The following is a 26,632-nucleotide window of genomic DNA, read 5'->3' on the forward strand; positions in this document are numbered from 1 at the left end:
CTGTGTGCATTGGATGCTTTTTAAGAAAACAATATTAAGTTAGCTTTGTTAGAGTTAGAGCAAAGCATGCAGCACACAATTCACAGCATAAGGATACTCTTGGACAGATGTCTGCATGCTGAAGAATGACAAAAGGTGCTTCTCAATTACAATGTGCCTCAAATAAACTGACAGTGAAATCTATTACAGTCCTGCTGAGCCAAACTTCTTAGTTACCTTTTTGATGAACACTTGGCAAACCTGTATCTATTAGAAAACCTACGGACACAAAGGAGTTAATATCGCAGTTTATCTCAAAGGTGCCGTCCTTAATAAAACTGTAAACCAGGGGCTGGGTTATCTCCAGGTATAAGAGCTATCTGAGGATTAGGAGTGTGAAGGATGAGGAAGCTTTGAAGTACAGGCAGAAGCCAGGAGCTTCTGATGGGATGGAGCTTTGAGTTGGAGCATGGGGTGCCCTTCGTGTACCTTTATCTCAGATCAATGGGGGGAAAAAATGCAACAAAAGGAGATGATATTTCTGGGATGTGTTAAGGTGCATTCTACAGAAAACAAGACATATGGAAAAGATAGGGAGGAGATGCTGACATTCCCTGGAAAGAACAGATCTTAAAGGCAGCCAATACCCACTGCTGTATCGCAAAGGTTCAATTCAAATCAGGAATTGCCAAATAGAGCTGATAAACAGCAAAATCAGTTCTCTTTTATAAAGCTTGCTTGTTTTCATATTGGTTCTGCACAGTCTCTCTTAACATGGTGAGATGCATAATGAAGAAATGAGAAAATCTCCACCTGAACTTTAACCGAGCTATGGGTTATCCTGGCTGGGTAGATTAATGAGGTATGGGCTCCACTGAGTGAAAGAACAGGATTATGAAGGTGTTTTATTTCTTTGCCTGATTCAATTCTGTAAACGCCTGAATAAAATGACAGGCTGTTTCAAAAGCTGTTCGAAAGCTGCAAAGCGCATTCACATCAGCTCTGTTTCAGCCATCGTGGTATCTAAGCAACAGACAAGATTTTATCAAAATGCATCAAAGAACATGAAAGGCAAAGGAGTATTTCTGCACTGCTATGAAGTTGTACAAGAACAATAAATTTTCCTCCAGATTATAATATAACAGATCTCAAAATTCAGTCACTACTTACACATTTCTATAAAAACAGCTTTATCTACAAGTCTTTCTTTTAACGTCAAGACATTAAGGTATATACCTCAAGCTTGTTGGTGCCTACATTGGTGCTACAACCTAGACTATGAGATTATAATAGTCTGAAACAAGATTTCTCCAAACCCATTTTATTAAAAGAGAAATCAGAATTCAAATGTTAAGTAGAGGTGCTTTTTAATAAAAGGAAAAATCAGGGGAGAAGAACAAAAAACAGGAAAACAATTCCACTGCACCAGTGAATCCATACAGCAGAAAGAGCAAAAGCATTTTATTCATGTAAAAGTACCGTGTGGGGACATAATGTTACAGTAAGGGTGTGAAAGAATCGCCATGCTTTCCAGCCCTCTGAATTGTCTACCCTGATTTCTAAGGACACACAACAGATAATCTCAATGAGTGTTAAAGGCTTTTTGTATTTCTATGCAGCTGACAGAAGTTTCAGACAGCTTCATCCTGTTTCTCTCTGTAGAAGTGATTTCATTATGAGGAATTCAGTGGAAGGTTTATGGAGTCAAAATGCGCAAGTCCCTGCTGAGTTCCAGGGTGGCCAACAAATGGCGTCCTCAGCCTGCTCGTGGCCCCTCTTCTCTCTCCTTTACTTCAGATGCAGAATGTGCTCCTCACACTTAATGGCGGCCGTTTATATTCAGAGACACTTTCATCCGACTCCCTTCATCTGCTCTCAGCTCCAGCAATTGACACTGCAATGTGAATTAAGCCCGTCTGTCCGACCTGATTGTCCTTCTGGTTCGAAAGCTTTCCTCGAGCAGGAGCTGTTGTCATCAGTCATCATTTATTTTCCATTTCATACTTTGCCATTTCCTCACAGGACTTTTGGGAACATACAGTCAATTTGGAACGTTTCAACCACAGCATTCCATCTACAGTCATGCTGACTGCCTGTTTGTTCCGCAGTGAAACCATTTCACAAGTTTCATGTGTTTGTGTTTCACGGTTTGTACTATTTAACAACATTAACTGGTATAGGAGACTACTGGCAGAAGAAGGGGCAAAAATTGATGAATTATATATAGATTTCTAGTGGTCTCCATCTTTCTGACCTAGGCAAGATTAAATGCATTTTTAGGGAGACATTTAAGCATGTTTGGGGGAAATAACTTAAAAATGATTCTGTAAATATAGATAGCTAAAACATAGGTGTGGAAAAGCGAAAGAAAAAAGCTTCTTTTCTACATAATCATATTTTATCATTTTAGATACAACTGACAGACTTATTTAGGGAGACAAAACAAAAGCCAAACCCTGTCTGGGTTGCATGTCAATTGCAGTTCACACATTCAAGTAAACAATGAGAATTTATAGACAATTAACCTAACCAGAATGTTCTTGGGAAATAACCCATATGGCCATGGGGCAAAACATGCATACTCCACATAGAAGGTACCCCAAAACCTGATTGAACCCAAGAATCAAGAGCTGTTACAGCTATAAGCTGTAATGCCCTATTTAAGATTTTTATTTTTCTAGATAGAAATCAGTCTTTACTCTCAAAACACTTCAATACTGCAAAACATACAGTAATGCAGCACAATAAATGTTTTATATTTATTATATTACAGACTAAGTCCTGAAAAACACAGAGCCTAACCCTAAGCCCCAATAATGAAACTATTACTATTTTTTGCATAGTAACGGATTTATGTGACCTTTCCAGTAAAGCAAAATTAACAAAATTAACTAGTAAATCAGAGTTCTGGCAGAAGATGAGACATTAATGTATGGATTTTAGAAAGAGTTTGAGTGCGATCTGTCTTCGAGTCTTCAGCAACATGAAGTGCAATTCGAGGGAGAATTAACACACTAAAGGCTGCATTTGCTCTGCATCTGTGGAACTCATTTCATGTTACTGTGCCTTTTGAATAAGTGGATTAGGCCTGTGGCCACTTGTTGAGTCAACAAGACAACCTTAGGGTGTCAGAAAACAGAGGCAGGGGCTAAGAGTCCATGTCTCCACACTCAGCTGCTAGAGATGGAGTTTCCCTACGGAGACTGGTTCTCACTGCAATTCTCAGCATGTGGCATAAGAGCAGACATCAGAGAACTGAGAATCAGGCAGCAGGAACCCAGGGGAGCACAGAAAGGGAGAGAGAAGAGGAACAGCAGCAGTGATACACCAGTCTGGACCTCAGATGGAAAAGCTATTCATTGGTTTTTTTTTTAACCTCTATGTGAAAATTCCATTGAAATCATTAAATTATATACATTTTAATATGCAAGTAAATATTCCTGTATGTATAGTGGCGACATAGCAATTTTCTTGAAAATACTGTATATTTATCTGTAACTACAACTATTATCATATTCTTAGACAATTACTTGAAGATTTAGTAAGCTTGTTGATGCTTGTATGATACAATAGTAGAATTATATAGTAGAATATAGTAGAATTTTGCATTGACTTCTATTTAAAGATACTCTGCGTTTAAAATTAAAATTTTTGCTCGACTTTGCCACCTAGCACAAAAGCCACCCAAGGAGCATATCTGCTTTAAAGTTGCAGCGCTTAATTATTCCTGGGAATAGTGTAACTGACACCAAAAGATGAAGCCATGTGAAGCAGCATAGATCATAAACCTATTTTTTTTTGTCTGAGTTCCCTTTATTGACTTCAGAAATAAACCAGACCTATCAAAGGAAAAATAAATGTAGATAGACGTATATTAGAAATTGTTACCAGGCCTCACAGAGATTAGGTTCCTGACATCAACCAGAAGCTGCAAGTCTTGCTTTAATTAGAGCCTGATGATCATTTCCAAATGCAATTAACTACCCCAAGCACTGAAATAAGTTCCCTTTCATAACAAATGTCAGAGTGGCGATTCGTGAGCTGTTGTGGTGCCCCCGCTGCCTTGCTAGGAACAGCAGGGGTGGGCTGAGCGTAGTTCAAAGTAGGGTTGCAACAGATAACTTGATTATTCCCCTTAATGAGGGCCCAGGGCTGGGCTCAAAGCCTGATCTTCCCTTCCTAACAATCAGGTGCTAAAAGTTGCAAGAGGGACACTTGGCCTCAATTAAAATCTAAAACAAGGCCTCTGGCCCACATAACTCACATGTGAGAAAAGAATCAGGAAATTATTGATTCACAATTGGAAGTTAATGCCTTACAGTACTGTAAATTTCTTTAGCTAGTTCTCTTTAGTTATATCATTGTTGGATAAAGGAAAACATCACTGTTTTTCTACTGAGATTTCTAAAAATGAAATACTCAGAGTAAAGCTGGAACACAGGAAATGTAAATCTAAGGCAACATGTGCTGAAGTGTAAAGATCTTGGCAGCAACACATTCACCCATAACGGGAAGGTCAAGCAGATACTGTTTGCAGATACGTAGCAGCCAAAAATCAGCTCACTCTGTTGCAAAAGGGAAATTAAACAGGACGACTTGGTGATGTTTTGCCTTTCAAGTTTACATTAGTGAAAATGAATTAAAAACACACATGAACTCCTACAACAATTAACGAAGCACATTTAAATTTCTCAATGTGTAATACTTTTGTGTTTTTCCCCCCATAAAAACACACCTGAGTAGCATAATGTGCCTGATATAATGTGTTTGGTCTTTAGCATCAATTGAACAAACCTAAAACGTGTGTAACAACGTCTGGACCTCAAAATCACAACAAGTCACTTGTGAGTAAAGGCAGCTGCAAACTTCATTTTCTGTCGCTGGAGAGTTGGGTTGTTCAACTTCCAGGGAATTTTTTTCTTTAAACTCCAACATAATATACATGTTTCCCCACAGGACGTGATATGCAATACAGGGTTTAATCACCAAATGACACAGAGCATTTACTCACCAGCGTGCCCAACCCTAATCTACGAATTCCAGCAAATTCTTGTTGCTATTGGCAGTGTGGCACTGGAGAAAACCATACAGCAGCACAAAAATGCTCTCCTACAATTTTTTGCTTCTAGCCTACATGTTAAGTATTTTAGAAGCACTTTAAAATTCTGGGGAGTCAAAGAAAGCATAACCATAAATAGAGCTAACATTCTGGTTAGACAGACTTTAAAAATAGCTGCTTTTGTGGCTTTCTTGATGTTTGCAGGCATGCAGCAAGAAATATCCCTATGTAAATGCAATAATAATAATAAACTTTATTTTAAACCGCCTTTAAAGGTGGTTTCTCAAAGCGCTTTACAGGATGACAATAACAATAAATAAAAAGACTACAACAAAAATAAGAAGATTTTACAAGATAAGACACAATTACAATTACAACAATAACAATAGAGGAGACCGTGGAAGGTGGTACTAAGAAGAGCAGAGGGGTGAAGAATGGAACCAGTTAAGTAAAGGCTTTTCTGAAGAAGAAGGTTTTGAGTCTGGATTTGAAGGAGTTTAGAGGAGGTGACTCTCTGATATCCTTGGGCAGATTTCCAGAGCTTTGGGGCATAGCAGGAGAACTCCCTGTCGCCCATACAATGTAGACGGGCTTGGGGGACAGTAAGGAGGGCAGAATTTGAAGAGCGGAGGTTGCGAGGTGGGGAGTAGGGCGATAAAAGTTCAGACAGGTATTGAGGTGCCAAGCCATGTAAAGCCTTATACTTGTAGGTGAGCATGAGGATTTTAAAGTCTAAACGGAATTTGACCGGAAGCCAGTGCAAGGACTCCAGGATAGGAGTAATGTGAACACTTGCACTAGACCTGGTCAGGATTCTGGCTGCTGAATTTTGGACATACTGCAGTTTGTTCAGAGTAGATTTAGATACCCCAATACAATAGATGCAGATTGTGATTTACTAGCAAACATGAGACAGCTCTCAGATTGTAAGAAAATTACAGCGTGAGGTGCTCTGAATGCCTACCAGAGGACAACAGACAGCTCGCTTACATTCAAGATATTATAGACTTGCTTCAATGTTGATCGATTAACACAAACTCACTGAGCTGGACAGTCATATTAACAGCAAACTCTCTGTGTAGCTGAGTCTGCATCAACATATCATTGCAAACCTGGTTTGGCCAACTAGTGTACATTATCCAATACAATGTTTTGCTTTTAGTTCATATATTTTCGCATACTTTTTGTCAGTGGATTGGCTTTGTGAAAGAGTATGTACCCTTCAGGATGAGCATGTAACAGGGAGAGGAAATGCAAAACTGCAGAATGAGGGGAAAAGACTCATAATTACTCATTCAAGCAAAGGCCTGGCATACTGACAGTTACTGTAGCACTCCTCCCCCTGTATCAGAATTTCAAAAGCAAAACGGTGATCGGGGAACCTGTAGGAGGTGCCATGCATTGGATAATATGTCAAACAGAGGCTGTGGCCACTTAGACATTCCAATTAGAATGATTATGGTAATATTATTATTATTATTAATAATAATAATAATAATAATAATAATAATAATAATAATAATAATAACAATAACAATAACAATAACAATAACAATAACAATACATGCATTGCATTATTACTAACGATATTAATGTTACTGATATTTATTGATAATACATGTGATTCATTATAATTAAGCATAAGGTTATTTTATTATTGTTTTAGTAAATATAAGAAAAACAGCAACGCTTCAAGCATTGTCAATTCATAAGAAATTCTTATTGATATTGCCTTATGTTTACCTAAAAAGGTTTTTAAATTTATAAGTGTACTTTTTGCCCTTTTGCCATATTGCCCTACTCAAAGACCCATATTAGTCATGTCAACTCATTCTCGGGGTTCGGCTTTCAACTTTTCGGAAAGCATTTCATGTGTATTGTTCCTTACTCGGGAGCATGGGGGAGGGGGGCTTACTCATAGCTGTTTTCTTACAGACCATATCACCTGCTCTGTTGCTAGGAAACCATAGGGGAATTTCCCACCTGGTTTGAAACACCTGCACAGGTGACCAGAGCCTTGTTATAGAGGGCTAAAAGGGCTAAATCCTGAAGCTTTGAAGTCAGTCAAGGTGACAACCAATGATGTCGAAGGGCTGAAGAAAAGGCTTCATTGAAAAGAATATAAGCCCTCTAACATTTGCAGTAAATGTGCTAGAGATTACCTACTGGTGAATTTGAAGGAAGAAGAAAGAGAGATACCTGTATCTACTGTGATCCGACGACCACATGTATAATTAACTCTTAGGAGAAATTTTAGCCACAGTGAGAGCTTGCAAATCTTTAATCTTTTCATGGGTGGGGAAAAAACTGAAAAAAAACACACCAAATTCAGATCCTATGACAATAACCACTGATTTTCTTTTGTGCTCAAACACAACAGTTCATGAACTTCAGAACACCTGCCATTGATTTCTGTGAAACATATTGGGGAAGTGGATGACCTTTTGTAGCATTATTATTTACAGGCAAAACTTTATGAAAGCAGTCCACTAGACTTGTTTTCTGTGCATGGGTGTAGCAAGTGATTCTTCTGTGGTTGCCATGGAATTCTCCAAATGAATGTGAATTTTAAATTGATTTCTGAGATCACAGAATAACAAAATCTGTGAGGGCATGCATTATAAAAAAAAACGTTAATATTACATCATAATTAAGGTGAGCCAAAACTAAACTTATCACTTAATCTTTAATCCACACTAATCCAAATTTTCAAAAGCATGATCAGAACTGAAAGGTAAAATACGAGCAACCAGAATGAAGTGTAGTGGTAGTTATTCTATCACAGTTAAGCAGTCAAATCCAATTCACTCATTGTTAGGTATTACTCATCATTAACATTTATTCATTTTTACACGTTCAGAAAGCTAAAAGGTTACTTTTTGTACCATAAAATATTAATCATTATCTTGAAATTGCAATTTTTAAAATGCCACAGAACTGTGTTTCTGCACAACAGAGGAAAAATACTGAGTGAAAAGTATACACCAATATCAAATGCAAGAAAACACATATATACATATTGATGCCATACCTATTAGGTGCCTCTATCAGCGCAGTTTCAGACAGCTCCATGTTCATTAAAGAGTATGCACTAACCTTCTTTTATTACATGTCTATGTTCCAGCTACAGTTTAACAAGCATTTCACTGATGGAAAGGATGAAATTCATTTTAATTCTGTGAGCCTTTCGGTTAGTTGGTACAAACTGCTCCACGTGGCATCACAGAAATTTCATGTTTTGTTGAAGTTTTGTGCCAGATGGCTACCCTGCGATTACAACTCCATAAAAGGCTCTGTCTTACTATACTACAGACAAATATGAGCAAAGCCTAAAACTTTCCCACAGTCAGGCACGATAAAGAAAACTGAACTACACTTCAGGGAATCCCTAGCAAATGCCCTTATTTACAAACCACATTAAGAGCGAAGTGAACGTGGCAATAGTGCTTGATCTAAAATACACAACTTATAACTTAGTACATTATATAGCTTCAAGACAAAGAAAGCAAAACAGCAATAATCTGTGTTGAGGCATGACAAACAAAAATAAAAAATAAAAAGTGATTTGATAGCCCACATGAATTAACATTAAAAGGCAGTAAAAGGAAATTAATACAGCAACCTTTCTAAACTGTGTTATAGTGGCCTTTCCGAAAACATTTTTTTTATGGGATTTCCTTGCATAGAACATTCTTAGCCCAGTGAGCCTTGGTATAAACCTTCCTTTCCTGAATAAAATAACTACTTCAGGAATCACGACAGGAGTGTACAAAGAGAAGGGATGAAGATTAAATGAAAAGTTCTATCAAATGTAATAGAAAAAGACATTATCCCCAATTTGTCAGCGCTTTAAAAAAATATTACCCCAACATGGAGTTGACATTTCTCTAGTGAAGAAATATCTGATGTCACGGAGATCAGAGATCTTGAAATTCAAAGGCCTGAGCTGCTAAAATGGCTATGCCTCCCCTTCACAGTGCTAGTACAGGGCCTAATCCACAGCACACTCCCAGTGACCCCTGGGTTATCACCATGATAATCCATGTTGCAGCTCCCTGGGGGAGTACACGGGGCTACTAGATTATACCTGGACTAGCCAAACTGTCTCCCAGGAACAGTGCTGCTTCTGGAGGCTGAGTCTGTTGTAATCTTCTGAGCGGTAGTTTACACACACCTAATCCTGTCATCCACAGCAAAGGGCTTTGTTTTTCAGTACTCACGACTCGCTCCTCTGTGCTAGACCACATTTTCTATAAGACTCAGAATATTTAACTTGTATATCTGACTGTTAAATCCCCTTAGCTCTTACCTGAAATAATGTATGGACGCAGAAATGTTTGCCAGGAGTACGCTATGATATAAGATAAGAGGTACAGTAGTTGTCACAAGGCTGTTGCATTTTCTCTTAAACCCAGTGTTAACAAGGTTTAAACAGAAAGTAATACAGAATCACATTTTAAAAAAGACAAGTTCCGGGGCACACTGTGCTCCATAAACTGGTGTGTTTATAACTCGGGATTTGATCTTAAATCCTCCATAAGTGTCACAACCAAAAAAACTATAAATGCCGTTCTTCTAATATGCATCTCATTGTCTTTTACTGTCTTTGCAGTTGAGCTTTATTATCATGGGAGGAAAACAAATGTTGAATTAATATACATTTTAACTGACCTCTTACCTTTAAAAACAGTATTACCAAGAAGACCTATGCTATCTGAGGATGTAAATTGCTGACGTGGCTGGAATCAATTTATCAAATGCGTTGACACTTTTAGGCCTAAAATCAACAGTCCATTGAATTCTACCTCCTTCCAAATGGTAAAACACTCCACTCGAATCACAATGTTACACACCATAGACATCCTGCCTTACAATGATAAATAAATCAGTTTGCAAATTTAATTTTGAAAGTCAGGCGGTAAGACCACAAAAATGAATTAACATCTCTGCTTTGGTATAAAATGGACAAAGAGGTTGTGACAGGAGGGTCATTTAGATGACTTCTGCCACCTAAAAGATGGCTAGGTTAGACAATCTGGCCTTCATACAGTTCCCCCTAAATTCAAATGCTCTAAAGTTCTTTTGAGTTTATATATACAGGAATAATAATGTCTGTTCTGTGTTTATACTGGGTGTTCTCTGACTTTGTGCAAAGTCTTTTGTTTATTAAACCGGGTTTCTTCTTCTATTTCTGAAGACTGGGTGTCTCCTTTCACTCAGGGCTGTATGACATTACAAAACCCCTGCTGTAATGCAAAAGTGGAATGGAAAGAGATTGGGGGTAGAAATGAGAAGAAACCAATTTTTTTTCCCTTTGAAGCAAAAAAGAAATGAAAGATCGTTAAAAAAAGAAGAGAGGGGATGAGTTTCAAAGGCGGCTCCTTCCCCTCCTTCTTGGGGTCTGTAAATGATTATACTGAAGTTCTCTCAGGAAAATCTGTTTCCAATATGCCACTTCCTGTGAAAGCAGGAAATAGCCTTCATTTCTGTAAAACCCAACAAAGCACCTCTGTGAGAGATGGCCTTGACCCGCAGTTTAACAGAGCTCAGGAACCAGCCTAGCTCCAGTTAATTCAATTAGGAAATGGGGAGGGAGTGGTGGGGGCTGACAACACATGTACAGTACACTGCCCTCAGTGGAGTCAAGAAAATATGGTTTAAAAAGATTACAGGTCCATCTACACCGCAACAAAGACCAGAGTGCTGCCAAAAGGAAATCACGATGAAAACAATGTTTTCCAATGTGTAGGCATTTTAACTTTGGAAGATACAGATTCTCAGCTTTAGTGATGTCTATTAGTATTCCATCTCAGAGAACAGCACCCCTGTGTATAATGTGGAGTACAGGCTTTTCGTCTACACTCCGGTAATCATTCAGACAAATCTCCTGAAATAAAAGCCAGTTGTAGTTTGGGTAACGTGATATTCCTGCAGATTTCATAATGCATTTCTGTCCATTATTTTGTTAGATGCATGACTAGGAAAAAAAGGATAATGGATATAGTTTCGCCCACTCTGTGGTGAAAAAGAACTTCAAGCTGTGGAATATAAAGAACTGCTGGAACACCCAAAACAATCAAAGAAAGCTGAACATGTGTTCCAACACTCTACTTCCATCTGGGACTACTCTGCCTCTCATTTCTTGGCTTTCATAAGCCTCTCAGTGATTCCACAAATCTAAGATAAACAGTGAAGAACACTTTAAAGAGGCAGACATCAAAACACCTTTAACAAGAATGAACACATTTTCACATGAAACATTCTTCAACTTTAGTAATTTTGTGCCTTCTGTAGTTTTGATTCTGGCTATCAACTGTATTTTCATTGGTTGAAGATATTCATTGTGGAGTTTTCTATGCTTAGTACTCTTGAAATATCTATAACTAGCACGGAAAAGAAAGCCAACACTTTCAGCATGGTCCAAAAAAACACATATAAAGCAATTTGTAAGACTGGTAAATATACAGTACATCCATTTTCTAACAACTTTATTCACAAAAGCAGCAAAGGAGCCGAGGCAAAATACACTTCGGATCTCATATATAAAATATTTTTATAATATTTGTATAATTTATGCTTTTGAGCATAAATTGCTGTCAGTTTGATTTTGGTGGAAGGTAGCTGGGATCTCTAGGAAGAGTTAAATTTGATTAACTATGTACTATACCTTATTGCACTGGTTCAATATGGTACTGTGAAGATTTCATATTGCATTTGCCACTGCCATCTTAATGGCACAATATTTTTTAAGAAAAGATCAACTCCTCCAGGTGGGACTGTTGCCACCTTCAGCTAAATAACATTAACAGAGAAATAAGAAAAGCCTATTGTTGAGACTGCTGTGAAAAACAGTTCTGTGCCTTTTATTGCTAAAAATCTCATAACCACTTAAAGACAGGAGAGATGCTTCCTACAGCGCGATACTAAAGAGCTTTCTGTTATGTTGTCTGGGTTATTTCTTTAACTGAGAGTGTTGACATTTATGAAGGTCTATAGGAAGAAAACACACTGGGAGCTTCATATATTAGGAAACAGCTGTGAAAGAGAAACTGTGCTTGCGCCAACAAATGAGGAAACGTCTCGGAAGGGCCAAGTCACCTTTGTTATGACCAGAAATTCGACAATGGAATTTGCTAAACGCACTTACATTAAAAAATGGAATTCTGTTGGAATCTGTTTTCTGTTTTGTATTCCTATGTTTCATTTGTGAGGCACTTGCATTGATCTTGCAGATTTTGTGAATCTTGTTGCTTATTTTTTGCATTATGTAAAGTTAATCAAAATTGTAAGTCCGGTGTGTCTGCAAAGAAGATAGTAATAATTGAATTATTATAAACATTATTGGAAATCCAGGAGGACAAAAGAGGGAGTCTCACTGATTACTTCTAACAGAATATCCAGCAAATGAAAAGTGCTCAGTGTGGGTGATGTATACATCAGTTATAGTGCTTCCACATGCACTGCACTGGGTCACTGCTATATGGACTGTGTCCAGGTTATCATTCACGAATGGCTTGTTCCCTAGGAGGTTAATAAAATCAAGTTAGTGGCGCCTTGACTGGACACCACATGGACTTAAAAGCTGCCTGGCTGTATCACATTGCAAACATGTAAGGTAATATCCTTATTAGTGTTTTGATGGGCCTGTGTTCTGAGTTTTCTGTCTCATTGGCTTCTTAAACAATTTAGAGAAGTGGACATTGAATGTTTTAGGTCACTAAATCAAAAAAACAAGAAGATTAGTTTTTCTTCTTGAGTTACGCCTTAAAACAACACTGCCTGTCGCAGAAAGAATTGCTAAACCATGACAAAGCACTGTTTTCTGAAGTCTAGTCAGACCACATTACGGAGCCTGTCCCATCTGCCAAAATTGCCTTGAGAAAGCGTTTTTTAACATTAAATTAAAGTGAGATTAAATGGCTGTCACACATGACTTCAAACATTTGCCCATCAAATACACAAAAAATCCAGATTAAGTTCGGTCTACCAAAATAAAAAAAACCTGTGCTGGACAGAAATGATTAAAGGGCACTTTGCAAGTACTTGGGTGTTTCTCAGCAAAGCACAGAATTCTGGAATGGCTCATACCATACTACCGTTTATCTTCATAAAAAAAGCAATGGCAGCAAAATGGTAAATAGGAAATGTAAAATAGGCAAAAACGGTGAGTAGTTAATTCCTTCTAGTTTTTTTTCCTAACCGTATTTAAAACATAAGGAAGGTTATGAATGAGAGCAGGCCATGTGGCCCATCTCATCTGACCCCTATATTCAGGATCCCAGAAAATCTGCTTTAATAACATGACCCCCACGAACCTGACATTCAAAACTTATATTTTGAGTATGCTAACTGATTTTCAATGATCCAAATAAAAATCTCCATATTTCAATTTGAAAGCAGATATTACATACTTACATAATTTATCCTTAAGCACATTTCTTTCATACAACTGTGCTTTGAGATTCGGAGCTTGTTTGCACAAATACGAATTAATATGGTGTGCCAAAAAAAAAGCCCTGTGACAATTTCAGTTCCTAATATTTAAGAACCAGAACTTCTTATCTTAGAGCTTCACAGAGACACATGTTTCCTCTGAGTAACTGGACACCAGCCTGAAGCCCTGTCATGCTGGTGACAGACAGCAGTGAGGACACGCTGGGTACCAGTCTGACCTGAGCTATACTGCAGGTCCACTGCTGCCGAGTTTCCTACGGACCTGCTTTAGATTAATCACCATCTGGTCAAACAACTGTGCTTCTACTTGTACCACAGGTAAACACCAAGCCTTCTGGAAAACACACAAAGACACTGAAAGTAACTAAATACAAGGGCAGGCTTATCGCCAGATGGAGAGTAATTGTGTGATTATAGAAATCCAATTCTGCTTGCTTGTGAAATGCGATGAATGCAGCAGAAATGAGGTTTTTATATGAAGTGCCTCTTTTAATGATTACTTTTCCACATTATGTGCTTGACAAGGTTGGAGGTTTGCTCTTCTGCCACACGGGCTTATTAAGAACATGGGATTGCAATCTCAGAGCCATCTTACACATTTAGAACTCATCGTGAAGAAATACGGGCTAAAACTCACTGAAATGAAACAGTGAAAGCAGGTTTATCCTCAACAGGATGGAGACACGGCAGTTCCACTCTAACACAGAATGCTAATCATCTACTTCATTTGCTAACTTTACAACTTTTCCATTAGTATCTTTACAACACAACACATGCATTGTTGGTGCATCATACTTGGGTAGAATTTTTAACTGGCTAGCCTGCAGACCTACAATCTAGCAAACAAGAACCATACAAAATAGACATTAAGGATTTCACTCTCCTGTAAAATTCTCCTATTCTTACTTCTGACCATCCCTCTTTTTTTAAACTGTGCAGCTCATTATCCTATAGGAATTACATAATATCTGTAGCATTTCCACAAATATACCCATGCAATATGCTGAAACTTCACAATTGCACAGGCTTAGGCAGCTTAACTTGAAATATGGTTTAAAAATACTATATGAACGCTTATAAACACAAATATTAATTGGCTTTCCTACAAATTAGCACTCAAACCTATTTCTTTCATTTGAATTCAACATTCTTGCATGCATTTACCTAAATTAAAACTATATTAGGACAGTGTCCAGAACAAAAAGACCACTAAATTCTAGTAAGGGACATGTTTTCAGAGGATTCGATGATAGCTACAGGAACTCATAAGAGATACACAAATTTCTACAAGGATCCATTCGGGTAAAGTAAATGAAGTCTTGGTGTCCATCCCTCCATCAGTCCTCTCATCTATCAGAAAGCTATGTACTTACTCCTGTTGAGAGCCATGGCGACCTGCAGTTCATCCCAGAAGCACAGGATGAAAAGTATGACCACTGCCTGGACTGGACTTCAGGCCATTACAGAGCCCTCACATACTGTACAATAATTCATCTAACCAGGTTTAACCCAAGGATGTGCAGTAAACCCATGTAAGTATCTGGAGAATATGGATATATATATATACAGTATATGGATTGCAGCCAGACTGGGTGTGAATTTCAGTCCTATTGTGAGGCTATGGGGGTGTCTTTCAGTCCCATGCAATAACATTAACTGCTATTACAATGCCCTGTTCAAGTTATTGTATCGTACACAAAGAACAGATATATTAACAGAAAAAAGTCAAACATCTTGAAGCATAATATCATGGATAAATTCTACTGGATCTTAATGCTATCATAGTATTATACATACTGGCAATAAACCCTGCCAAACATGTCTTATCAGCAGAGCAATTAGTATTTTACTGCTGCATTCATAACATGTCTTCTAGATGTCATTGCTCTTTTTCAAAGTGTTTGAGGAGCTCAGAAATTCTCATGTCTGAAGACTTCAGTTGTTCCATTAACTAGTGTTTGCATATTAATGGTGTGATTTCTTGTTATAAGGAGACTCAGTTCAAACGTCATGCATGTACCAACTAGTGTATCATGCATGTAAGAACAAAAACAATTGAATCCTTCCACAGCCATGGAAAGACAGAAGCAAAACCAAGGTACACAGCAACTGCATGAAGGCATTAACACTGCTTTTCAACACGAACATCAGGCGGAGAAGTGTGTACTGCATAAATATATTGCTTAGGACACAACACAGATTCAGTCTTCAACTGTAAGTACACTATCCTGATAAACCAACTTGTCAAACCTTGCATACCTTGAAACTATAAACTGTATTGATTCTAACTGAAATGGTTGCTTAAATTCTTGCAAAATAAAAATACCTCAAATTATCAATTGAGAATCATCAAGATTAAACTAATCCACGTATACAACCAGTTGTGGATATATAATACACCATTTTAATATTAATATCACAGGGCACACACAAGTGTGTTTTCTGGAGCCACCTCCCCAGGTCCTGGCTGATGAGGTAATGCAAAACAGATGAGACTCAATCACCTGGGGCCTTTAAGTCCTATTGCAGCAGAAACCCCTCCCTCCTGGCCCCAGACACAGCAGGACTATTAGGGGACAGAGAACAGGATAACTTTCACCCAAGGGGCTAATTTGTATAGGGGCTCTGCAACACTAGGAATCAGGTTACTAGTTGATTTTAACTCAATATGTCACAAAAATGCCAGTGCACCTCAATGATGAATCATGCAGTCACACTTAATGTATATGTGTTAGTTTTGTAGACTAACAGCATGGCACTGTAGGTTAGTTTTCAAAAGACTTGTTCTGCACTTTAGAATTTAACTATTTCCCATACAACTACTGCTTTCTTAAATATCTAATTTGATAGAAATTACAAAAAAGAAAATATTTTTTGCTGGAAACGAAATGACCTCCGATATTGAAAAAACTACTGGTTACCTTGCCCCCAAACTGTGAAAAACTGTTTCCAAAGGTAATGTTTTATTTTAATTAGGAGTATTAAATTGGATAGTTCCAAAAGATTTTTCCACTTTCGCTGTTCTGCACCTTAATAAGAAATTTGAGAACTTGATATGTTCTTCTCGCATCACTAACACTGTCAAAGTAAAGCACTGCAGTGGGAAATATAAAAAGTACGGACTGGCACTTATAGTGTATGTATACAAGGCGTCCAAAAAACCAAATAGATGAGGCAGCCTCAAGTTCTTAGATTACTGGGACATAAGGAAACCAGATGGTGAAGAAAGTTCAGGGTTTGCCTGGTGTGATGATGATGATGACATGCAGATTGGTGTGAAATCCACTAGCTTCTTTCCAGTTCTGCTTTAAATTTCAACTTGTCAGCAATTTCAGTGCAATACTTCACTCTTCGTGTGGGAGCTAATCTTGCATTGGAAGAGTCTGCTGGCATCAAAGCTATTCTGGCCTCGTACCATGAAAGCTCCTATCTAGAAGGCTGTCTAAATCTCGGGTGAGCACAGCAGGAGAAGAGTATTTTATCTGTTTTTTTTATAAACTACACAGATATAAAACTTGGGACAGCAGGCACAAAAAAAATGCCTTTGGTTACCTTTCAACAACCTCTTACACGCCCAAAACGTAAAGTTCATGGTCCACTGCTCACAAAGTGGTTCAAATTGTCAATAAAGGACCAGATTTTAACACTCTAAAGCCTAGAAAACACCCATTGCATAGGAAGATGTGTGTCTATGCAGACACAGAAATAAATATTGGGTTAAAAGTACAAGCAATATACTGTATGCCAAATTCAACATTGAGCATCTTCACAGCATTTCTAAACCATCTTGAGTTATACCAAAGTTGTATTCAATAAGCTGATTTAGTGAGAAAAGAAAGTGTTTCATTCCTTTTAGGTACTCTTATTTCAAATAATAAGTTGGCACATTTCTTCGCCGTATTCTCAAAGATAGAAAACAGCTTAGTACAGCAGACAGCATTCAATGTTTCAATGTGACAGCCATTGCCTCTCTGTACTTCTAGGTTGCTGTGCATAAAAAGGTTAAAAAGGCAGCAGATTTAAAAAAAGACAGCCAATTTTTTTTAGAAACTTTTTTTAGATCACTTAATGAATCTAAACCGCTTAAGAAGGTTTAGAATCTCAAACAGGAAACATTTGTAAGTTCTCTTAATGAAGGAATTATTTGAAAGACAAAACAAAGCTTGATTTGCTAATCTTTCTGCCAGGACACAACCTATCCATGTTTCAAGGAGATAAAACATGATTAAAATTAAAGAATGGAAATAAACTATCTAAACATAGCATTCACCAAAAAACAACAGCAGCAAACCTATTGAAATTTTCAAGTGAAGATTTATAAACTAAAAAGTACAAACATTTGAGCTATTTCCTGTTGTTTTCCTGTGAGTATTATCATTCAATCCAAATAAATGACCTCAACATTTTTTTCTATCTCTTGTAGCTGAGAAAGACAGAGGAAAATAGGATAACTTGCTCTTTTGTACTGTAAAACACAAAATTATAATTTTGCTTTGTGGCTAGGCATGTTTTTTTATGCACACTATAAAACTGAAATTTAAATTATTCAAAATGGGTGGCACAGTGGTTAGCACTGCTGCCTTTTAGCTCTGAAGCCCTGGGTTCAGTTCCTGGGGTGCTATCTGAGAGGAATTGGTATGTTCTCTCCAGGTTCATGTGGGTTTCCTCTTGGTGCTCTGGTTTTCTCCCACAGTCAAAATCAATGCTGGCAGGTTAACTGAATTCTGGAAAAACTGACCCTCGTGAGTGTGTGTGTGTGGCTATGTTTGCTCTGCAATGGACTGCCTTTACCCTGTTGCTGGTCTGAATAGGCTCGACTCCCCCACAGTGGTCTTGCCTCTTCCCAGACCTGGGTTCGATTCATGAATGGGAAGCTTTCTATGTGGAGTTTGCATTTTCCCTTGTGTTCACGTTTTCTCCAGGTGCTTTCTCTTACCTTCCAAAGGCCTGCTGGCCAGGTCAACTGGAGTGTCTAAATTCTATGTGGGTCTTGTGATGGTCTGAATTCTCCAGGGTACAGTTCCGCTGTGGGAATCTGAACTGTCCCAACTACACTTTCTGATAACTGAAAAATGCTGGAAACAGCATAAGTTCATCACATGAGGTACCACATTAAACTGCAAATCACAAAATTAGTATTTTTAAATTGTGTATATTTGAAATACACAATTAAAAATACAGTATATTTGTGTATACTTCAGAAACAAAAACAGATCTAAAGATAACAATTGAAACAGGCATGGAAATAGCTAACTTGAATAAAACTACAGTTACAGTTTAGGCATACAAGTCTACACCTCTGGAAAATAATAATTTATCAAACAATCGCCAGAAATAACCATTATCTGCTCTGTGGAGTTTCAAATAATAGTTTGTCTGCCAGACAATGAAAAATAACAACTTCTGTGTGACAGATTTGTACTTATTTGGCAAGCCACTGCATGGCTATGATAATTCTTACAGAATGACCTACGCTTTACAGTACTGCCTGGTGGTGATATGCCCTTACCATTGTATGGGGCTGGTTTTCCCAGCAGTAACATCTGTTAATAAAGTTCTAGACTAAGAGAGCAAGTCAGGATTTGTGCTTCTTATCCCCAAGAAACATCAATCAAGAACATAGCAGAACATAAATGTAACAAGTACAGAAGGAAAACTGCACCACTCAGTACGTAAATCAATAAGCACTTGACAGCTCAGTGGTTGCCTCTATTAAACTTTGCACAAATATCTAGAAAGAATACAAAGTCAACAAAATTAGAAGCACTTAGAACTTTAAGTAGTGATTAGTTATATGCAAACAGTAAGTGGAAAGATAATTGCCTCGAGACAAGGGCGAGAATAGGGACAGAAATGAATAATTATACTGATGGCAATGTCTCACTGTGGATGGCATTTACTCTACAACTGATTAATACATTGTACAGTCTTTGATATGGAGAATCTTTTCTGCTTTAAATCTAGTTTTTTTTTTCTCCAGGAGAGGAATCAAACTATTGCAACTGTTTTATTCCAACAAATTTGAAGATGCCTACCATCTATATACTCTAATTAGCTTAGAAAAGGGCGTTTTCTACTGGATATTTCTAAAAGTATACCACACAGCAAGTGAAATTAATTTATATTTTCCAAGGGGCAAAAATATTAAACATTTGCTTTAAACTTCAAGAAAACATTTTTATTTAAATTTAGAAACTCTGTATTTATCCTGGTACTAAACATATATTGCAAGCTACTAATTTCACTAAAAGTAGCCAAATAGTCAGTTTAATGACCTTCTAACACATTAGAAAAGAACACAGTAATATTAGTCAAATAAACACAAAATGGGTCAGATTCTTGTAATACCTATAAAGCCTAGTCCAAATACTAAGTCATTGTTATCCATCACTGTTTAGAAGGGGCAATAATGTTTTAATTTTGTCTTGTACCATTCTGAAAATTAGGTGTAATTAGTGACAGAGCTGAAAAAGGTACTTGCATTATTGTTTTCCACTGCGTATTTACTGTACAATTACCAATGCCAACTGTCTCTCATCTCTCACTTCTGATTTAATTTGGATCTACTAAGCACCACATGAACTCAAACTCACTGACATTAATAAAGCCAAGCAGATTTGGAGAAAAAAAAAATTATAAAGCATTTACATTTCCAAAACTGGAAGTAAATTTAAATTTAATAAAACAGGAGCAATACATCTGACAACCTGAAATAAGTAACGGGGTCATTTATTACAATGAAACAAGCTACAGTATACAAGATATGTGGGCAGCACATGGTGGTGTTTTTCCCATGCTTCCTTCCTCACTGTTAGTAGTTTTGAGTCTTCTGGAAGAGAGCTGGAGAGGCTCTTGGGAGGGGTTGACACAGTAAAAAGGTAAAACCGTTTGTATCGTATGAAAAGTTGAAGAGGTTGTCAGGATTTTGGAGTATCTAAAGCTGTTTCTCTTTTCCTTGGCGGTCCTCCAAGGAGCTGAGTTTATAAAGTTGATGTGTGTTTAATATAAAGTTCAGGTCCTGTTTCCTGTGGCTGATGGGTCCCAGAGTGAGAGGTCACACAGACAGAACTGGTGTACAGAGGCCTGTCTGCAACACTGGGAAAGTGGCCCTGTGCCAGGCAGATGATAGCTGGAGTTTAAAAGTCTAATGCGCTCCTTGACTTTGTTATGAAGAGTCCGGCTGGACAGGAAGTTATTAACTCACAGACAGACATGCACTCCCTCAATCACACCAGCAGGCATGGCCCCAACTTTAAGCGTAAAGGCTCTCACACAGAAATAGACACAAAAGAAACACAGAAAACCATTAATCCATTTGGCATAAATATCAGAGATAGAGGTCGGACTGACCTCCAAACCCAAAGGATGCAGTTACATTGAGGCTATATTCCTTAGGGATTTAAAATGAAAAAAAAGAGGAAAAAATATAACGGCCTCTTGTAAAAAATTGAAACCTGTCTCTTAAAAATGGTATGTCAGACAGATGATGAAGTGATTTCCAGCTCAAGTCCTTGCTGTGCCAAGTAGTATTTAAATGCTTGTATAGAAATGCATGCTACACACAAAATATAGTAACAAAACGATAAAAAGCAAAAGCAGCTTCCTGAAGATTCCCAGTTAAAAAGTTACAATAACATGGCATCTTTTTTTCAGATACCCACCACCCTTTGGATAAAGAAGTACCCCTTGTTGTCCTAAAAGCACTTTTTCTTGAATTTGAAGTAATCTGTGGAGCTCACCTGATCAATACCTTCCAAAATTTGGAACAATTCTGTCATGTCTACTTGTGATTTTCTCTCTTAAACATAATCTGTTTCTTCAACCTTTCTGCATATGGAATTATTTTTTAAGCCTGATCATTACTGTAGCTTCTTTCAGACATCTTTCTAGGACAGCACTGTCTTTACTGTACAATGCAGCAACAGAATTGTACACAATACTTTCTAGTATTTAAATTCTTCATTTATTATAATATACCTTACACATTTTTTGAATGCTTTGTCTCTTTCACCAATTCTCTCAAAGAGGACAGTCTAGTATAAGGTTCCATGTTTCTCTTCAAAAGGTTGAGGAAAAGTACAGATGGGTCATGATCCTGGACAAGGTCCTCAATGACATTCTACATCACACAGGAATTACAGAGAAATCCTGTCCTGCATTATTCAGGTGTTGACCACTGTTATAATTAGAATTACTGATCAAAATATGGTTGCATCAAGCAGCAGACAGTTTATCCACACCACTCCTCAATTACAAGTTATTTTTAAATAAAATGAAAAGATATGGGCTGTACAACATTTAGAGGATGAAAGGCAAAAAATACTACATGAAAACACTGGGTACAACCAATCTCCTGTATTATCATCACTCTTAGAGCAGATTAAATAATCTATGAGATGTTATATTGGAACATAAAAGAGTGACATTTGAACTTTTCAAGCATTCGATTCCTGAAATCCTGCATTAGCCCTCTATGAGGCAGTGAAAATATAGTGAGCCAGCAAATTGCCAACAGTGACAGCGAGGCCTCAGCCAGCAGATACTCACCGTGAATGCCTGTGATCTCAAAGGCTCGGACAGAACGCAGAACGGGACAGCCAGGTTCACAAAACCATTGCGGTAGGAGCGTATCTTTTTGTGGCCCTGGACAATCTTGTACAGTTCCAGGCACATCAAGCCCACCACAGCAGCCGTGGTCGTAGCAATAGCAGGGATGATCCGTCCAGCAATCAGCTTGCTCTACATAAAGATACTGTACTGTAACGGACTGCACAGTAAAAAGTGCTAAAGCACTATAATACCATACATTGTATTTTAATAAAGTAAGACCCAAGTTCACAGTATTCAACACATTCGCTATAAATTTCACTCAGTTTTATTTTTTCCTGCTCTTTTATTAGATATAAAATTCAAACCTATTGGTGGGATAAACATCAACTATTAAATAGCGAATATGAAAACAGCATTTGAAATTACTGCTTTGTGCATTCCTTTACATTTTCCTTCTTCATTATCTTACATGAAATTCCTCAGAAGGCAAAGCACATTATAGGCTATGGATAAGTAATTTGTGCTATATGTTATTAGAATATTTTGTGCAACCTTAAGCTACCAAAAATAAATACTACAGCTGGACCTTATTTGACCTACCAGTTATCCTTGAATTTGGAAAAATAAATTTTTGCCTGAGGAGAAAAGAAGCTAATCAACTTTCAAAATAAAAAAAAAAGGTTTTCTATCTAGTCAATTGCAGTGAATGAACAATTTGTACAAGATCTAAATCAAATATATACTGAAAATGCTAGACAGAACTGGGTCTGTGAACTTCTATTGCCTTCTTGAACAAAAGTGTTGCCTTTTTTAAAATCCTCAGCTGTAATTGTTCTTAACAGGTTGCCTAAATAAACTAGTTGCGTCAGGTCAGCTTTCCTGGGGAAAAACAATTATGAGAAAACATTCAAACAAAACCATAAGCTGAATAACTTCAGCACCTGGGGAGATGTGCAAACTGTATTGCTGGAAAATAAATAGGTCGTGGCTTTCCATGGACAAGCCTAGACAGACACAACAGCACTGATGCACAATGTGATCTGCCTCTGAACCTCCCATTCAGTTTTCCCAATCCATGTTGGCACGCGAGGAGAATAAACCAGACTCCCCCCACACACACTCCACAGCACACTTCTCAACCCCTCCACACTGCCACTCCACACTAATCCATAGCACACAGTACCCGTCTCAATCTCCCCACACAACCCCACAGTACCCGTCTCAATCTCCCCACACAACCTGTCTCAATCTCCCCACACAACCCTACAGTACCCGTCTCAATCTCACCACAGTACCTGTCTCAATCTCCCCACACAACCCCACAGTACCTGTCTCAATCTCCCCACACAACCCTACAGTACCCGTCTCAATCTCCCCACACAACCCCACGGTACCTGTCTCAATCTCTCCATACCCCCTCCTCATACAACCCCACAGTACCTGTCTCAATCTCCCCCCACCCCCCACAGCACACGGCTCAACTAACCCCCCCCATCCAGGCCTCACTCCACACACCGCAGAGCACACGCCTCAGCCCCCTCCTCCTGCCCTGACCTCTCTCTCCACGTGCTGCGCAGCACACGCCTCAACTCTGCCTACCTGAACCAACCTGCCCCTCCCTGACAACCTGCATGACTGACTGGGAGACGGGGCACGGCTCTACACTCCGAGGACAGGTAAAACATAGTGATTAATTCAGCTTTATAAAGAAGATAAGGGGCCCACAGCTCGGCACCATTAAGCCTCTTATCTTCAGGTCTGCTTGGGCAGGTGTTGCACAGATATACAATTAGGGAAGGGCTTGGAGTCAGTCCTTCTCCATTTACTCAGTCAAGGCACCAGACAGGGAAAGAAAAGGAATTAGCTCACAACTGAGAGACAGCAATGGAGGGTGTAGCCCTGTGCACAGTCTGCAGTTTTCTTCTCCTCTGAAGACAATGAATGACTGCCAAACCAGACAAATGAGGGCCAGATTGAAGGAGGGTATCCTCAATCTCTTTGTCAGAGGAAATCTAAGGTCACATTTATGTCCGTTGAGGATTTAAATTGACTATGTTTAAGAGTTTAATAAAGAGTTAAAGTGCTTAAAGATTATTTTTCGATTTTATACATTTAGTTTAGGTAAAACCCCATGATAGCAATTTTAGACACAGAAGGTAAAGGGAAAGCAAAGCTTAAGATAGTATAGTATGAGTGGCCCACCATAAACCTCTCATATGAATCTGAGAATATAGGAGACTATTTGTACTGGAATTAGACTTTGCGCTCCCTAAAACGTTTTTTTGATCTTACACTGGAAATCTACAGAGACAAGAGGAAAAGGTAAATGGAACTTACAAAATGTTCTTACTGATCAAATATAGTTCATGTACTTACTTATCTTTGATCCAGAATACTATGTTGTCAGACAGCAATTAGAAAGAATAGTAAAATAATAGATATGGAATAACCCCAACTTTTCAGGGTGTTGTATATATTCATAGCTCTTTCATACAACATGCGTGTCCATTTCCGAGGCTGAATTGAACCACTCACTGTGATGCCATGATGGAGTTCTCACCTTGTGGCGGTCCGCTGGGGGGATGTCATAGTTCTCAGCTCTCAAGTTGGATGCAGCAACAATGAAATCCATGTGGAAATTAGTGTCGTCATCCTATAAAAAAAAGGTTTGGCATAGAAATTAGGCTGTTTGCTAAATCTTTAGTTAGCCCTTAAGGTCTTAATTAGCAACCAAAAACCAACTCGTAGCAGGAGATTTCAGTTTGTTTTTGTCCTTTCTTTACAAAAGCATAACATTTATTTCTAATTAGAAAAAAAAACAAAAAACAAATATGAAGTAAACATTTATACTTGGTGCTTTCGGCTTGGTTATTTTAATGCGTTTGATTTCAGAAGTGCCAAATGCAATCCAAAAAACTGAAATAAACAGGGAAAGTTTCTCAATGTATCTTGAGTGCTTATAAAGGGGATTTACTTTCATTTTAATAAGCTCTTTAGCTCTTCTGAATAATTCCAGTTTTGTGTCACAGTTAGTTTGGTGTTTCTAAACAATTTTTAAAACAGATGGAAGTTATATCCCCAAAGAGCGGTGACACTGAGCAGCCCATCCTGTGCACAGTGGGCACTAAAATGGCAAAAGTTTAAATAAAATGTATGCTTAATTCTTATAAATGGGAACTGACACTTTCCACACAATGTAAAAAGACACAAACAGTGAGGGTCAGGATTGATCATTACAACACCGATTCAGAAGCCAATGTGAGCAAGCTGATCATCAGTCAACTAACAGTCAGAGACTGAAGACGGAGCCAGAGGGGCAGAGGATAGTGAGGAAAACGGACCCCAGCTGCTGCGAAATTGGATACAGAGAGCTTCAAGAACGGCTCGTCATTCCGTCATCAGGTTTTTTCTTTTCTCCAAAACAGAGGACTCCTTCTCAATTAAAGGCGAGGGATAAAAATGCTGGCACAATAGTACAGGTATTTGAAGCGCTCGCTGCAGGGTAGATTGGGCACAGGACTTCAAAAAGCTGTTACCGCTGCAGAACCACAAGCTGTATCAATGGTGGTTAAGACAGATATTGGGTTGCCCAAATTATATGCAGCTTAACACTTTCCTGAAAACTAGGTTTTTAATGCTACCTTTTGGGAAAACAAGTTTATTTATGACTGTCTATGCTATTTGCCATTTTCATAATCCTACTTTTATTACAACCAAAATTAATTCAGATCTCCCTCCATGTATGAAAAGATTAACCTCATTGTTGCCTTTCTGTTAGTCAGGGAAGCTCACATCCCACAGGCACTATGTTTCTGCTCTGTGTGTATTTGGGAACATAAGAAATAACCAAAGAAATAAGTACAAACCAGAGAACAGTATTATTAGGGTCGATCTAGATCCAGTACTGTTCAGCTTAGCCCCCCCAAAAAGAAGCTCTGTTATACTCTACCTGACCTCAGCTGTTTTGGTTTAGCAGGGCTTATGAAACTGCGGTATGATGAAGAAATCCCATCCTACTTGCACAAAGATCACTGCAGCACTCTCCAGTTGTCCAGCAACGACAGATGTCTCAATTAGTATGTGCACTGAAATATTAAGTGATCCATGTCCTCAAAGTTACCTTTTCAAATTCCACTGGGAACATCTTGGAAGCACTAAATGTCTCTGGGGATGCCAGCTTCTCGCTCAGCTCATCCAGCTTGATTTTGTCTGGAAAATGCAAGACAAAGCAAAGCATATTCATTCCAACCACTCAGCACGTTAATCTGTCATGTTTAGAAAGACTGCTCATTTGTTCTTATTCTTGCTGTCTTATACTCACCCACTGTCCCCTTGTCCTCTTCCATCTCTTGATCAGTAAGGTGGATTTTCACATTGGATTTGGGAGAAAAGTCTGGCACTCTGACTGTATGGAGGATCTTCAGAATGGCATTTCTATCTCTGGTACCATCAATACGATAGGTATGAGCATAGAGATTTGCTGCAGCTACAATATAGTCCATATGGGTGGTCTGTAGAACAGAATGTATTAGTAAAACTATGTATTCTCATTTCTGTTCTGAAAATAAAAATACTATCTTGAAAGCTCTA

At 38.2% G+C, this 26,632-nt stretch overlaps 1 protein-coding gene across 1 annotated transcript in view; it reads right to left on the reverse strand.

The window, feature by feature from the left end:
* uba7 (ubiquitin-like modifier activating enzyme 7) overlaps positions 1-26,632 on the reverse strand; it is an 80,693-nt gene that overhangs the window by 31,228 nt on the left and 22,833 nt on the right. The window contains exons 19-22 of the mRNA XM_015347304.2: positions 26,364-26,553; positions 26,163-26,251; positions 24,603-24,695; positions 22,040-22,231 (exon numbers count right to left, since the gene is read on the reverse strand). Of these exons, the coding sequence (XP_015202790.2) occupies positions 22,040-22,231; positions 24,603-24,695; positions 26,163-26,251; positions 26,364-26,553 (564 nt within the window). The remainder of the gene's footprint in view (positions 1-22,039; positions 22,232-24,602; positions 24,696-26,162; positions 26,252-26,363; positions 26,554-26,632) is intronic.

This window comes from Lepisosteus oculatus, chromosome 4 (genome assembly GCF_040954835.1).
Source record: "Lepisosteus oculatus isolate fLepOcu1 chromosome 4, fLepOcu1.hap2, whole genome shotgun sequence".
In the NCBI taxonomy this organism is placed as follows: Eukaryota; Metazoa; Chordata; class Actinopteri; order Semionotiformes; family Lepisosteidae; genus Lepisosteus; species Lepisosteus oculatus.